The 15,746-nt window shown below is 45.1% G+C and overlaps 1 protein-coding gene across 5 annotated transcripts in view; it reads right to left on the reverse strand.

Moving 5' to 3' along the window:
- The window catches only part of myo16 (myosin XVI), a 65,633-nt gene that overhangs the window by 49,302 nt on the left and 585 nt on the right, over positions 1 to 15,746 (reverse strand). The window contains exons 2-4 of one of the 5 annotated variants that reach the window (XR_003888737.1): positions 15,665 to 15,723; positions 15,455 to 15,543; positions 231 to 500 (exon numbers count right to left, since the gene is read on the reverse strand). Coding sequence is in view for 1 of the 5 variants with exons in the window: in XM_029837641.1 (XP_029693501.1) it covers positions 231 to 500; positions 15,455 to 15,538; positions 15,665 to 15,723 (413 nt within the window). In the remaining 4 variants the exon portion in view is untranslated. Of the gene's footprint in view, positions 1 to 230; positions 501 to 3,839; positions 4,286 to 11,615; positions 11,785 to 15,454; positions 15,544 to 15,664; positions 15,724 to 15,746 lie in introns of those variants that run through there. The other 4 variants (XM_029837641.1, XR_003888740.1, XR_003888738.1 and 1 more) reach the window with 4 other exon arrangements.

The following is a 15,746-nucleotide window of genomic DNA, read 5'->3' on the forward strand; positions in this document are numbered from 1 at the left end:
GTGCGTGGCTAGGGTTAGTCCAGCCTGAGAGGGGATACAAATAAATAAATAAATAAGCATTTCTCTCTTCTCGCCGACAGAATTGAGAAAAATCCGCAGTCACATTGACTCGCTTCCACAAAAGCTCTTACAAGTGTGGAACTATTCGGTTACAGTCCCTTGCTAACATTTTTAAATAACGCTGGGTTGAACCATTTTGGCGCAGCTGAAACACCATCCCATTCACACACCTTCTTTGTTGTCATGGCGCACGATGGCGTCCTGTATGACATCGTCGCGGCCGAACTGGACACGATGTCTCCTGCGGTGGCTGGTTGGGGCTCTGACCTTGACGGCACCTTGCTGACGCTGAAGACTCTTCTCCCTTTCATAGTAAGCCCTTATTTGGTCGCAGCGCATCCTCCGGACCAGTCTCTGCCGCTGGCCGATGGGAAGTGACTCCAGCAAACACTGGTCTATCTCCATATTCTGACGAAAGACATTACAGAGCTGGAAACAACCTGTTGAGGCAGAGATAATAATGGTTATTATTGTCAACCTGCAGATGAACTTTTCCACAGTTCGCCCTTAAGCTCTGCAGACACACTTGTGTATGGCTGGTCTCCAGCTGTATGAAGAGATTTGTGCGTATTTGCAGCAGAATAAGTTCAGACAAGCGCTTTGCTTGTTGTCTTTTCGATCCCGACAGTCTGCTGATTCTCCTGACTCTGCATAATCTCCCCGCTTCTCAGTGGAACTCAGCCAAGCAGGTTTCATCTGCAGGCGACTACAGGACCAGTTAGAGTCCCCCATAATGATTAGGATGTGCATCGCTTGTGCGGGAGGAGGCCCGAGGAAAAAAAGTGAACATCCATCAAGGCACTGAGAGGCCAGAGATACCTCAAATGAAAGCGTGTGTGTTTTTCTCTCTGACTGGTAAAGTAAATTCTCTTTGGGCTCTGCTGTCTGCATCTCATCTCATCCACCTATCAACTCAGCGCTGCTGCTCCTTTGCTGCCATCATTCCTTTGTGCCACTCTTGACTTAAACATTCGCTCCCTGGAGCAACTTTTCCCTCCACTCATCTCCAGTGTTTTTCTGCTATGTCTCCACTTTATCCAACTTTGTCTTTTAACAGAAAGAAAGCCGACATTCTTGTGAGGGAAGTTGTGTGAAGTATTAGTGGGACGCCTTTGACAAATCACATATTACACCCACAGCTCCCCAAATCACTTGTCTCTTTCTGCTGTATGTCTCTTCATTAAATCATCGCTTGCTACGTGAATCCAGCCAATACACACCCAAAGTTGTGTTTCTCAGAACCGACCACAGCAGCCTGGACCTGATACACGGAACCCTGATTAGTAAAGGTTTCTTTGTGAGGAGGAGCCATGTTTGTTGTGAACAGGTCCTTATTGTGTTCAGCCAAGTACGTCCAACTGTGCCTGTCTGTGTTCTTACTGTTTGATATAAAGCAACACATTTATTCCAACACCTGCCCCAACACACACACACACACACACACACACACACAAACTAGCACCATCTGCTGTGGTTCTTTTGTGTTCAGGGCACCAGACAGGGGGGGGGCAGGCATTATTACACTGTTAATGCCAGGTGTCTGCTTCAACTGTATATTATTTTAGAAACTTATTTGGGTGGGGGGGCAGACACGCACTTTCTTCACACTTTCTTCCCAATCATGGCACTCCATTACCCATCTTCCTTTATCTAATATAATACTTTTCTACTGCATGGCCCATGTTAACATGCCTTGCAACAGAATTATATGAACTCTTGTCTTGTGTCATTAGAGAAAACACCAATAAAAACCACTGCTCTGAAACACTCTGCCCGTGTTTCCCCAACAAACTGATTCAATATTATTGCCTCAGGACGTGAGCGCAGCAGAGGGAGGGTTCCCCACTGTTGATATAGATATATATCTCAACTGTTCAGTTTTTCCATCATTTAAATAGTGAAGCAGGTTTTTTGTTTTTAATATAAATTACTCCAAAGCTCAGTGCATTCATCATTATAATTAGCTCTAGTAATTAGCTCAAAACTGCACCTCTGTTGATGACAAGAACACCATACGTCTATATCAGGGATTTTAAAATTCTGGATTAACATATTGTTTTTTATCATTTTTACTTTATTTACTTTTATTTCATTCCTTTTAAATTGGAAATATAAAAATGAGGATGTCATAGGTCACATGAGTGTATCTGGTATCACTTGGAGACATTTTTATTTTCTATTTTTTGCCATTTATCCAAAGAAAAACATCAATGGGAGCAGCAGTGAAGGGAAAGACGAGTGCTGCAGCGCCACCAGTCATGATGTGGTGACCTTTGTTTCCTGTTGCCTTGACACTGCGATACCATCTCCACGTTGGTTTGGCCGTTCATATATTTCAAACTGTGATCTTCATATATCATTGATATCATATGCATTCAAGGCTACAAGATCAGATCTGACACGTGATCCACATATACTGTATAAGCTATAAAGGATATACAGGAGTTATTGCTCATCTATTATTTAGAGAACACTGTAATACAACACATTTGTATTTTATACATTGACTTTCTATTATATTGTCAGCACAAACTTTGGTCTTTGATTTCTGTTTATAAAAAACTTAAAAAGCATTCTAGTTTTTCAGAATGACACATGCTGGATAAAAGACGTTGCCCCTGTCAGGTTTTTCAGCTGTATATATGGATGGATTAAAAACAAAATCCAATGTTTTCTCTGAATGCTCTCATCACCAAGTTATCAGTTATTGATTAACTGTGGAAGATCTCGTGCTGGCTGCAGCTCCTTACACTGCAGGGGATTCACAATGAACTGCAATATTCTCCTTATGTGGGATCGTGTGCTCACTGTAAAAAAGATTTAGTTAACAAACCTATAGTAGATAACGCAATAATGTTAGAATGACCTTGACTTTTGCACCAATTTCTGAAATAGTTTATTCTCTCAGATATTTGTGAAATCTCATCCTTTGGGACAGATTATCCCATTAGGTTACCAGAAAACCCTTAAAGATTCAGTAGCACCAGTGATCAACCAGGTTTAATGTTACAGGAATTTTCTTGAATGTGCTCCTGATGTTTCCTACTTAGTTAATGGGAATATTAGACAGAATCTGCTCCACACACTGTCAAATACCAAATAATCACCATGTAAGTGCAGGCTGGAAATGTAGCTTTTTGGAAGATTTGATAGTGAAGGAGCTAAATACAAAGAAAGAGACTTTGACAACCCACATTTATTTCTCCATCCCTCCTCCTGTCCTTGCCATCAGGACAGCAGCGCTCTGCTTTTTCCTCCATCCCTGAGTCAGCTCCGAAGCCTTTACACCACCATGCTGCATTCCACATCACTCTTCACATTGTCTTTCCATTCCATCACCCATCTCGTGCTGGAACCACTTTCTCCTGTCCAGTCTATCATGTGATGAATATGATGTGATGTCAGAACCAGAGGACAGGACAGGACAGCTGACATTTCTTTTGGACATTTTCCTCATAGCCATCAGTCCTTCACTCCCTGACGCATCCACCGGTCAACTTCTCACATCTGCAGCTCTCTGCAGCAGCAACAGCAGCAGCAGGCTCACACACCCACTTACTGCTCACACACACACACCCACACACACGCACACACGCGCACACACACACACACACACACACACACACATACACGCACACACACACACAGATGAAGTTAAGATACTCTGTCTAGCCAGTATGCTTAAACCAACACGTTAGTGCAGCCACACGTACAGCTCCATCTGAAACACACTTGCACACATACACACAAACATTTGCAAAGACAGAATTGTTACTCACAGCATTTGAAAAAATGGTACTGAGACATTTTCAGTCAGTCAGTCCAGCAGTCAGGTAAAACGAAGCAGGCTTGAAGCAGGCAGAGAAGCAGGCAGCAAGTCTAGCAGCCAGTGAGCAGCTACAGGTTCTGCTGAACTAATGCGGGGCTTGTAAGCTGGCAGCCTGCATGATTAAATTGGCTCCCCGCATGCTGTCCAAACTCTGTTGCGCCTGTCTGCATTATTCACCAGCAGAAACAGCTCCGGTTGCAGCCAGTGCGGCATCTACATGCACACAGCCGCAGACTCCTTCACACGCACACGCCGGTGCGTGCACAGACGCTCACACACAAGACATTCGCTTCCTCGATCAGCCTGTCAGCAAGGGGAGCTGTGACTGTTTCTATCTCTCCTCGCTGCCCGCAGCTTGATAACCAACGGCACGTCTTCTCAGCCATGACCGGCACACGTGCTCTCTGACGTCACTGACTGACAGCTGACTGAACCCACCTACCGCCCACCACACCTCCGATGACGCAATGCTCTTCAGCTCCCTGCACACGGCGCTCTCCATCTCCTTTCCCACATCTGCACGGAGGCAGGAGGACACACACCTCTCTTCACAATCGCCTATGTTTTATTGAAAAAACTTGGGGGGGGGGGGGGGTAATTTGGGGGAACTTTACTAAAGATATGACAACTAGAGAGGGGGGGGGGGGGGGGCGCTATAAAAAGGAGAGGGGGGCATTACTGCAGAAAACATGAGGGAAATGAAGAAAAATTGATACGACAGGGGGAGCAAGATAAATAGAAGAGGTCCAGAGATGACTGGATGAGAGAGGGATGTTAAAATGCAGAGATGAGGGAGAGAGAGAGCAAGAGAGAGCAGCTACTGCAGTGCGGGTTTTTGTGCCTTGACAGGTTAAACAAGTCATGATTTCACGAAACTGTGATGTTTAAAACAAGCTCATTTGCATGATTACAAATTTGGTTTGCAGGATTTTAAGAGGTGAAGTGTTTGCTCGGGCAGTCGGCGTGTTTGTGTGGCAGATGTGGCTTCATTTACATATCTGAATACCTGAGCTTTCATTAGAGAAAAGGATTTGCACGGGGAGGTACGGAATGAGAGAATGAACAAGAAACGGAGAGACAGAAAGCCAAACACAGGCGAAATGAAGATGAGTGTAAAAGAGCTTAGCGGGGTGTGCGGCATGTAGCCGAAGCAGGAGTGTGACACCCACTTCAGAGATCTGTGCCATAGCGCTCCCACATCTGCTGATTTTACAGCATCCTCAGGGAGATCTGGGGTGCTGCTGCACGATGCTGCCAATTAAAGCACTGCGGAAGTGCAAAGAATGTGGGAAGCAGGTAAAGTACGTCTCTGTTGGGGTGTGTGGGGGAGTGTGTGGGTATACGGGGAGGGTTGAATGGAGATCAGAAGCAGTGGCAGAGTACGCTTTGTAGAGGAGAGGTGGAGGCTGAGAGATGGATGCGTGTGTGTGTGTGTGCGCGCGCCTGAGAGTGAATGCTCGAGTAATTCCTGTCAGAGGAAATCAGGTCAACTTGCAGCACCTTCTGTGAGACACTGCTGGAACACCTACTGCAGCTCACACCTGAGTGAACCAACATGCTGCTACGCTGAGGGAGTGCGGCGTGGCTCTAACTGATCCCCACAACAGAGATCCACACCTCTTCTTACCTTGCTTTCTGGGTTGCAAAATATTCTGGTCAAAAACAATCACACTGACCACATTATTAACTTTTTTCCTCCCAGAATTCGTAGTACTAACTTGTCTAGTCTTCATCCACTTTATCCCTGGTGGGATCCAGGGTGGAGGTCCGGGAGGCAGCAGTCTAAGCACTGATGCCCAGATTCCCTCACCCTAGACACTTCCTCCAGCTCTTCCGGGAGGATTCTGAGGTCTTGCTCAGGGTCTCCTTCCAGTGGGTCATGCCTGGAGCAAGTCAACAGGGAGGCGTCCAGGTGGCGTCTGGAACAGGTGTGTGAGCCACCTCAGCTGACTCCTCTTGGTGCAACAGAGCAGCAACTCTACTCCGAGCTCCGCCCAAGTGACTGAGCTTCTCACCCTACGGAGCTCTAAAGGAGCACCCAGCCACCCTGTGGAGGAAACTCATTTTTGGCTGATCGGATCTGTGATCTTGTACTTTGTGTCGCCACACAAAACTCATGACCGTGGGTGAGAGTGCAGACAGGCCAGTAAATCGAGAGCTTTGCCTTTCGACTCAGCTCTTTCTTCACCACAACGGTCCGGTACGCCAAGGCTGCACCCATCTGCCTGTCAATCTCACACTCCACCCCTCCCTCCCTAACAACACCATGAGATACTTCAACTCATCCACTTGAGGCAGGACGTCTCCACCAGCCCAGAGAGGAGAAGCCAACCTTTTTCCGGCCCAGAAACTTCTCCAGCCTAGGACTTGGAGGAGCTGATTCGCATCCCAACTGCTTCACACTTGACTGCAAGGTGCCCCAGTACATGATGAAGGTCCTGGTTTGATTATTGATCTGCAAAAAGCAGAGATGAAATCCTATAATTCCCAACCTGCACTCCCTCCAGCCCCAGGAAATGTTTAGAAATGTTGTCTATAAAAATTATCAACAGAACCGGGGACAAAGGGCAGCCCTGCCAGAGTCAGACAGGGATACAGGATACCACCAGGGACACGGCTGAATGCCTTCCCCAGATCAACAAACTATAGTACCAACAGGATAGTACTAACTAGTAGTACTAACCCTGAAAAGGAAGCGTCGCCTTTCTGTTGAACTGAGTCAGAACCTCAGCTTCTTCTAAATTAAAATTAAAATCATTTGTCAATATCTTAATCTGACTAAAATTGTTCTATGTCAGAGGTCTGACTAACTCCCAGAGATGATGCCATTGCTAGACATGTTCATCTAGATCAAGGGTGCTCACACTTTTTAAGCATACAGCTACTTAGGAAATGACCAAGTCAAAATGATCGACTCATTATGTTTACTTCGAAAACTATTGAGGATTCAACCATTTCTGTTGAGGTAAGTTGCATAACCGCATGTGTTGCACAACACAACATTAATTAATTCATTTTGCTATTGTGAAAAATAACTGGGACTTTACTTCCTTCCCCTTTCTCTTTCTCAGCTCAGTATTTGCAGGAATTCAGTGTCGTATTTTTCATGAAGAGTCCGAAAATGCCGCTCCGCATTTCCCTTCTTTGAATGGCAGATGTGGCAAACGCACTTTGAAAATGCCATCGTGAAAAAAGTCCTCCTCCCATTGCGTATAAAAGTGATACATTTCTTTCTTTTTTATTCTTCTTAAGTGGTCCAGCTCCCCAACTCATTTTAATACCCTTTCTTAATTTCAAGAGCATTAACAGCATTAACAAACTGACTAGCTAGTTAGCTTGTGCTTGACATGCACGGTGACCTAAGGGTCAACAAAATTCAGATGTCATCTGACTGGCTGCCCTGTAGATCAATCAAGTGACGGGACGGATGATAACCTGACATCTACGATCCACCAATCGTACCTTGGCCATCAACTGGTAGATCACAATCGCCGTATTGAGCACCGCTGAAGATGGAGCACAAATACAAACAGAAGCAGGTGGTAACATAGTAAAATTAAGAAAATAGAGCAATGGCTCGAACTAAACCTACATAACTAACTGGTTAGCACAACTACCCAGCTTGTTAGTTGTTTGGTGAGTCTGTGATCAGTCTAGTTTACCATCAGGCTGCTAGGTCTAATCCATTACCAAAATTATTTCTATGTTTACCTCCAATATGTACATATGTGATCTGAGACCACTGATGTGGGGAATGTTTCCAATAACAGCAACACCAAAGGCATTTGGAGATTTTGGGACTGATGCATTATATATGAAGAGAGAATTCTTTGGATCAATTATTCAGCATTTGTGATACATTTACACAAACAAATATTTGAGGCTAAGCCCACACCATATTCAGCAAAACCTGCCATGTGCAATAATCATTATATATCATTTCTATATGTGAGGCCTGTGCGATGATGTTGATTTAACATAACAGAGATGTTTTACACAATACAAATATTCCTAAAAAAAAAAATCTGCCAAGTTATAACAGCAATGTAGATTACACGTGGGACAAGTGGAAATATAGCAAATGAACTTTAAACCTTTGGTTCTAACCTGAGACTACGAAGAGGTTTCAGATCAAATATAGAATAATTCAGTTAAAAGCAACTCATCAAAAAAAACAAAAAAAACATTTTTCTTGCTTTGATGTGAGGAGTTCTCCTTAATGCTGAAACCTAAACACAAGCCTGAAGGCAGCTGGATAAGGACTAATGTGTCAGCTCAGGCCTCGGGGACCCGGACTTGACAAACATACTCTGCACTCATGTTGTACTATCAACATCTGCCACAAAAGGGAAATCACACTTCCCATCATTGAAACTGTAATTATCCAGCCTCTTGTTTAACGTCTACACACAACAGGAGCTTTTCTGACCCAACATCAAGTATTTGGATAAATCAGTTTTCAACCATGTCATGCTGCCTCAAACACCCTGCTCTGAGTTTTCAGAACTCTGAGGGTGTGTGTGTGTGTGTGTGTGTGTGTGTGTGTGTGTGTGTGTGTGTGTGTGTGTGATGGTGTTTGTTCCAGCCGTGCATATCATTGAATCAGAAGCCCAGAACAGATTTTACCAACAGATATTAACTGGCAATAGTGGTGGGAAAGATCAATATGGTGATATCTGATGTTGTGACATATAATAATTGATTTGCTGACAGTAAGTATTGATTATAAATACATAAACTAGGGCACATTTTCATTTCCAGTACCCAGCTCTCCTGCTCAAAGCCAGCTTTTTTACGAAACGTCCACTCCAGTGTTGTTACAGCTCTGACCTTTTTTTTTTTTTTTTTAGAGCTGTTTGACCTTGCAGTTGCTGCAAAGCGATTGATTTCTCCAAACTCTCATCAATTGTTCCACGAGTTGCAGCAGGAAAACATGCAGGCATCTGCTCTGCTTTGTCTTCTTGCTCCTGATTTCTAAATCCAGAGCGAGTGGCTCATGAGGCCTTTAATGATGATGTAGGACAGTTTCACCGTACGCCTGAGGGTCATAAACACACACAGGCTCACACACTCCAGCCCTGATAAGGTTTTCAAGGTTTCAAAGGGGACTTTCAAACTGATCAGATAACTGGGTAACAGAAGAGCTTTCTGAATGTTTTCCCACCCTGCCTCTTTTATTCTTTCATCCAGTTCTCAGCTCCAAGCAGCCGGCACAATGGACATGGGAGCGTTAAGAATGAGCAGAAGCTTAAGTGAGAGACAATCAATAACAGCCAAACAAAAGAGGGAAGCGGCCCTGTGGCACACAAGCGCCCATCAACGCAGCACTTGTTGCGTTGGCTTTTGTGCCTGTGAAGAGCTGAGCGTGAAACCCACGGCTACTGTAACGCTGTAATCAGGGCTCACAGTGAGAACCACAGCAGTGAACCCGCTGGGCTCACAGCTACGTCACCTGCAGATGTTTGCTGCTATAAGCACGTAGACGTGTGTTGCCAAAGGGATGCTAAATTAAAGCGGCACACGGGGACATTTAGAGTCCAAACAAGGATGCAGTATCTGAGGATTTGGACTCTAAGTCCGATGATTCTCATCCTACGGAACGTTTAATTCTGCCTGCAGGGTGCTTGTGTTCTGACCTACTTGTGCCCCCAACTGTGCTATGAGAAGCTGGCAGCGTCACAGTCCTCTGAGCTTTTAGAGCGCCTCGCATACAGCAACCTTCGGCTGTGTTTGCCCAGAGCTAACCTATTAACTTTTCTGTTTTCCATTCTAAACTTTCAGGGAGCTCTGCAGGGTTTCAGGGTTGGTGCCAGCTGTTAGCAACAGAAGCTGAAGAAGAAGAAGAAAATGTTACAAATCTCACATAAACAAAACATACCCACTAAGTGATGGGAGTGTTGTTATCATATAGTAGTGTATAGTAAATAAATTAGTTAGCACACACACACACACACACACACACACACACACAGGAAGAAAACAATATTCTAATGACTGAAACTGATTTCTGCTACCATAACAGTGAATAAAGCTTTATCATCTTACTTTCTTTGACCTATTTGATTCTTGCGATGTGCTGAGAAATTAGTGAATGAATCCAAAAAAAATGAGAGGCAAATGCGCACTTTCCTGCTTTAGGAAAGAAAGGTGAGCTCAGTATATGACTGGAAACCCAGTGTATCAGTGTTTACCAGCCCAGCACAGGACACACACCCCATTCACACACGCTGAGAGGCAAATAGAGGATTACACAGATGTTCATGTTTTTCGAGCAGCCGGAGAAAATGTGCACGGACACACGTTGGACCTGTGATGTCCGCAGAGAAAGGCCAGTCCTGGAAATGAGGAACCAGGAACCCTCCTGCCGTGACCCCCCCCTCATATTCATTACATTAACTCCTCCAGCAATTAAGCAGCCGCCTGCCACACTGATCTTTGTGGACCTTAATTCCATCATTTAACCGTCATTAGCTCAGCGCTAAATGTGACGCATGTAATGTCACCATCTTGATATGGCTGCTGCCATTAACGTTCTGGATTAAAATAGGATATTGCGCTTAGCGTAATGATTTTATGCACATTCCAGCATCAATCAGACAGACAACACTCGTCACAAAAGGGTTTTTTTAATAGGACTTTGGGGGCTAACTTCCACAACATTATGCAAATGGTTCTAACTTACGATACAATTCGAGGCTTGATGATATAGAAAATACATGAAAATTTAATGTAATATATTCCATTTACTTTTGTTTGCAATTCAAGGCTACATGAGAAGACTAGAGCTTCTATTCTTATATTTATGGTGTTGGCACTAGTTAGGCTCCTCCGTTGGCTAAAACCTCTTTTAAGGTTCCAAATGTGTCTTTCTGCAGGAAAAAACAAGCTCATTTGCCTGTCTCACAATGCCAAAGTACCAGACAGCTTGAGGTCCATTGTCACTGGAGTTTAATTTCAGGACTGGTGTAACTTTAATGAGGGCTAAATGATGCCAAACAAACAAAAAATTCCCTGCAAACTGAGGCAGCGTTTATCTCAACAGATCTGCAGACTCGCACTGATGGATTAGACCAAATCTAGCTAAATCGTGATTGAGCTGTTGATCCATAGCCTAATCTGTTGTCCCATTCTGGAGTCTGACCATAGGGAGGAGGCACTGAGCCGGTGATTCTGTTTGGCTTTGCCATGACTTCATGGCCTTAGCGTTTGACTCTTGCTGCCTGTCCCTCCGGGTCAGAGCAGGTCAACGGCATCATTCATCACGCAGCCAGAAGAATGGCACAAGCTTTGCCAAGGACTCACAGCAGGCTGGCGCGCTGCAAAGAAAACCACTATAAAGTCAGAGGAACCAGAGTCAGACAGGAAACTGCTGAGACTCTCCCAGCTTCAAATGCAACTCTGTAGCTAATGCTTGCCAGCAACAGTGCACATTTCTAAGCAACTATACTACAAGCTGTTACATCTCCTTTACATCCTAAATATTAGTTTAAGGAGAAATTGTGCAAAAACAAACATTCTTCCAAAACTAAGCATCAAACAGTCCACGTAGAACTCCACGCTGCCCCTGTCTTTACACCTTCAACATGACTGTCGAAGGCTCCCATGTGGCCAAAACCTGAAGACAGTGATCAGAGCAGGATGCACACACACATGCACACACACACCGTAACCTTCAAAGTCAGCCATCTCTTCTGAGGAAGGGGAAACAGAGAAATCAGAGGCTTACCGGGGAGAGCCCGTGCACCGGAGACACCGGGGTACGCAGGACCAAGTACCACGTCTGCAGAGGATAATCCAACGGCAGACGCCACCCCGTGCTCCGCCACCAAATCAATTTCACACTCCCTCACCTCAACGCCGCTCTGATGTCATTCATTCATCCATTTCTCTGTAGCCATGGCAACTCTGCCGCTTGAAACTGTTCATTCTGTTGCATCTGGCTCTGACTCTCTCTCTGTTTCCCTCCCCCCCTCTAGATTCCAGTGAACCCAGCCCACTTGTAAGGGGGTACAGTTACACCCCCAGCCTTACAAGCATCCATCCCCCCCTTCATTACTATTACATTTTAGGGCTGTAAAGAACAGGAGGTTAGGACAGAAAACAAAGTGGGTGTAGAATACATGATATCTACAAAGTGTCTGAGAGATGTAAATGTCTTGAAGGGCGTAAACAAATGCTTTTTTAATCTGATATTCTCCCAAAACACACATACACAAAGAATCAATGTAACCCAGACAATTAGATTAGCTGACAACCACCTCTGCATGTCAACGAGGCGTCCTTGCTAACCCTTCTATTGCTGACCTTCAAATGACCACAATTTAAAAAAGAAAGCCAAACCAACGAACAAGAGAGGTCAGTCAGACAAAAACAAAGTCACAATGTTTAGTGCAGCCATGTTGGGATGCATCCCTTGGACTGGCCCCACACCTCTGCCCTTTTTGTCCTTTCACTTGTAGGACTGAGCGAGACAGGTTCATCGGGGTTCAGCTTCACGGACCCAGAGGGACAGATCAGTGGAAATTATACATGAGCGGAGCTGAGGCTAAGAACGGAAGGAGTCCCTATCTTCACACACCGTCTGTTTTTTAATTAGCGTCCAGTGTCTTCCACCTGGAAACTCTTCCCATCTGTCTGTATCCATCTCTTACTCATCATCCTTTAACAATCAGCGCTTTCACACATAATTAATGGTACTCTAAGCCAAACAATAAAAAAGGAACATTTTTCCCCCCTGCCTGATTTTCAATTCACTTTAAAGATTCCGTGATGGTAAAATATGCGTAAAACATAATTACATCTGAAACCTCTGGACCGCTGATGCTAGCAAAGATGTTAATATGTTGATAATGCTGCATATATTTAACATTCATAAGAATATAAACAACAAAGTGACAAATTGAAGATGGGAATAGGTTGTTGATGTTTCTATTCACTAAACAGAATTTATTATCATTTTTAAAATGAGCTACTGACACAGTTGTTGCTAGCTGTACGTCTTTATTGAAACATAAAGCGTAAACATCAAGAACCTTAAACACAAAAAAATAAAAATAAATCTGACCTTTTATTCAGAGTTGCATTCAACTCCAGTGACTCTTTGTGTCCTATTGAAAATAAACATTCTCTTTGAGTTTGGTTGTACGAGGTTATTATTCCAGCCAAGGTGATGCTCATGATTCGGACTGTGGAAGGTAGCAGAGAAAAACCCACTCAGGCAACGGGAGACCATGTGAACTCTACACAGAGGTTCAACCCTGGAACCTTCATGCTGTAGGACAAAAGAGTCTGGAAGACTGCTGGTTCCCCATCAGTGTGAGTGAGTACGATTCCCTGTCCGGCACATCAGGCAAAGCTTCATCTGTCTTGGAAAAGGGTCAACGAGCCAATGAAAGTAGGATTTGCTGAAGATTTATTCATCCTGAAATCTGCGAGACACGTGTGAGGCTTAGTTGTGAGTGTGTTGCATTTTTAACAGTTAATCAGTGTTGACAGTATTGAGAGTCATTTCTAACCTCCTGCTGAAAATGCTGACAGGAAGATTACACCCCCACCTTCTCCCGTAGCAGTGGGAGTTTCTCCAGTAATCGGGTTGGTTTGTATGAAAAATGCTATAAAAACACTAAAGTCTATTATGTAATGAGCTGAGCACTATCACCAGTTCAGCAGTGGAGCCCAAATAAAATCAGCCTATCAAAGCTATTTTTAGCCTCTGGACCTAGAGCAAGTATTGGTTGAAAATATGGTTTAAAAAAAAAACACATACAAGTCCAGAAACTGCTGCTGTGTACAGCTCCAGCATTTCAGATCAGGCTGCAAACGAGTGTGAAGTCGCAACTGGTTCACATTTACAACACACAGACCCCGACACTGACCCTGACCCCGATGCCAAGCACAATTCCCGGGCTCTGACCACCAGTCCGCCCAGTAGCAGTAACCCATATTAAGCTGAGGTAGAAAGGTCAGCTGGGCAACGGCCTCATCGCTCTAATGCAGCCGTCACACACAGTGTGGTCAACCTCTGGGTCGACTCCAGCACCTGTTTTATATGTTGCTGCTCCGGCTGCTTGGCCCATGTCGTTTCATCAGATGGGGAAAAATGGCAAACCAACGGTTTTGAATTTAATCTGGGAGTGCTGGCAGGGTTCCACCTCTAAATAACATGTTGCTGCCAGCAGCGTTTCCCACCACCTGTCATTAGCTTCCACTGCTGTGCGAGTCAGCCAACTGCCCGGCCCCCCACGGGCCCCCACGGGCCCCCACGGGCCCCCACAGGCCCCACTTGGGAGCACAATCTGGGATTTCATTGTCAGAACTTTTTTATGTGTAGAATTTAAACATTAAGAATACAGACGCTTTCATAACTGTAAGGACAGTGAAGGCACCATCACGGTTATACAGCAATAGATGTATTATTATTGGATGTATGAGGTTCGTTGGTGTCCATTTAAAGATGTGCCAGTCATTTGTGGTCGGATTTTGATGGTAATTTAAGACTAAGTAGTAAATATTGGTGTGGATTACAGTTTGTGCTAATCGGTTTTGATGGTGAAACAAATCTGTGGATTCCCGAAGAGTATCCCTCTTAATCCCTTTCCACCCCCACGCCTGTCTGTCCGTCAGCTGTCCACCTTCTGATGTCAGACACATGAAATGCGTGGATCCACCCAGAGTCCTCCTGGGCAGGATCTGCACTAATGCAAGACCCAGCAGGGGTGATCTAGGAACAGGTCGGCTGGTGGACTCAACGGGAGCCAAACAGAAGAAAATGGAACGTCACCAGCTTGATATATGACTGATACAGCACCCAACAGGAACATTCCACAGAACAGGTGGTGGCATCTAGTTTTTCTGCTTTAAAATGCAGCTTTGACTTTAACAACCACGCCCTGCTTCGCCGGTACTCCTGGCCCCTCCCGCTTTACTCGTGGATAGAAGGCAGCCGGATCTGCAGAGAAAGACGGGCGAAACAATGGGATGAATTTTTGATTCCTCTCTGCCGCCTCGACAGGAAAGGAGGCATTAAAATGCCATCTCCTCCTCCTCCTCCTCCTCCTGCTTCTCCTCATCAACATCTATCCTCGCTCATAAAGCCACCCGTCACATTCAGTGGGGGCTGGGGGTCAAAGTCTCGGGACCATGTGGGTTAACAGCTGACCACAGTGCAGGGGCCTGAGCTGTGTGTCCCCAGACAGGCAGACAGGCAGACAGGCAGGCAGACAGGCAGACAGACAGGCAGACAGACAGACAGACAGACAGACAGACAGACAGACAGACAGACAGACAGGCGCTTTCAAACTTCTGATTGGCTACACCGATGCTGCAGTTTAGATGGAATGAGAGATGGAACTCTGTGTGCGTGTGTGTGTGTGTGTGTGTGTGTGTGTGTGGTAAAAAACAGAATTCAACAGTAGGACTTCAGGAGAACCTTCGTGCAGAGGAAGGCAGAGAAGCTGTCTGAGGTGGACAGACTGCAGAAGCGTACAAACACACACACACACACACACACACACACACACACACACACACACACGTGTGCAAACACACACACATTCTTTTAAAAACCTGTAACTCCACAGGTTTCCACACCAACAAGTTCAACGTCTGTAGCCCTCAAACAGGCGTGTGGAGCCATGTGAATGAGCCCATCTGCCCTTTGGAGACAAAAACAATGCTGTCACAAGAGTTGGGTCCTTTCTGCTGCTCAGCTGTTTCCTTCACACCGAGCAGCTAAATCTCAGCAGCGTGATCTGTCTGGTCGTCCATCTTTCCCACCTGTCCACAACAATGGCCGTCCCCTACTTCTTTTCCCTTCTTTCTGTCTCTCGATCCCTCTGCAAACACACAGGCGTCCAAT

This window comes from Takifugu rubripes, chromosome 1, assembly GCF_901000725.2.
Source record: "Takifugu rubripes chromosome 1, fTakRub1.2, whole genome shotgun sequence".
Taxonomy (NCBI): Eukaryota; Metazoa; Chordata; class Actinopteri; order Tetraodontiformes; family Tetraodontidae; genus Takifugu; species Takifugu rubripes.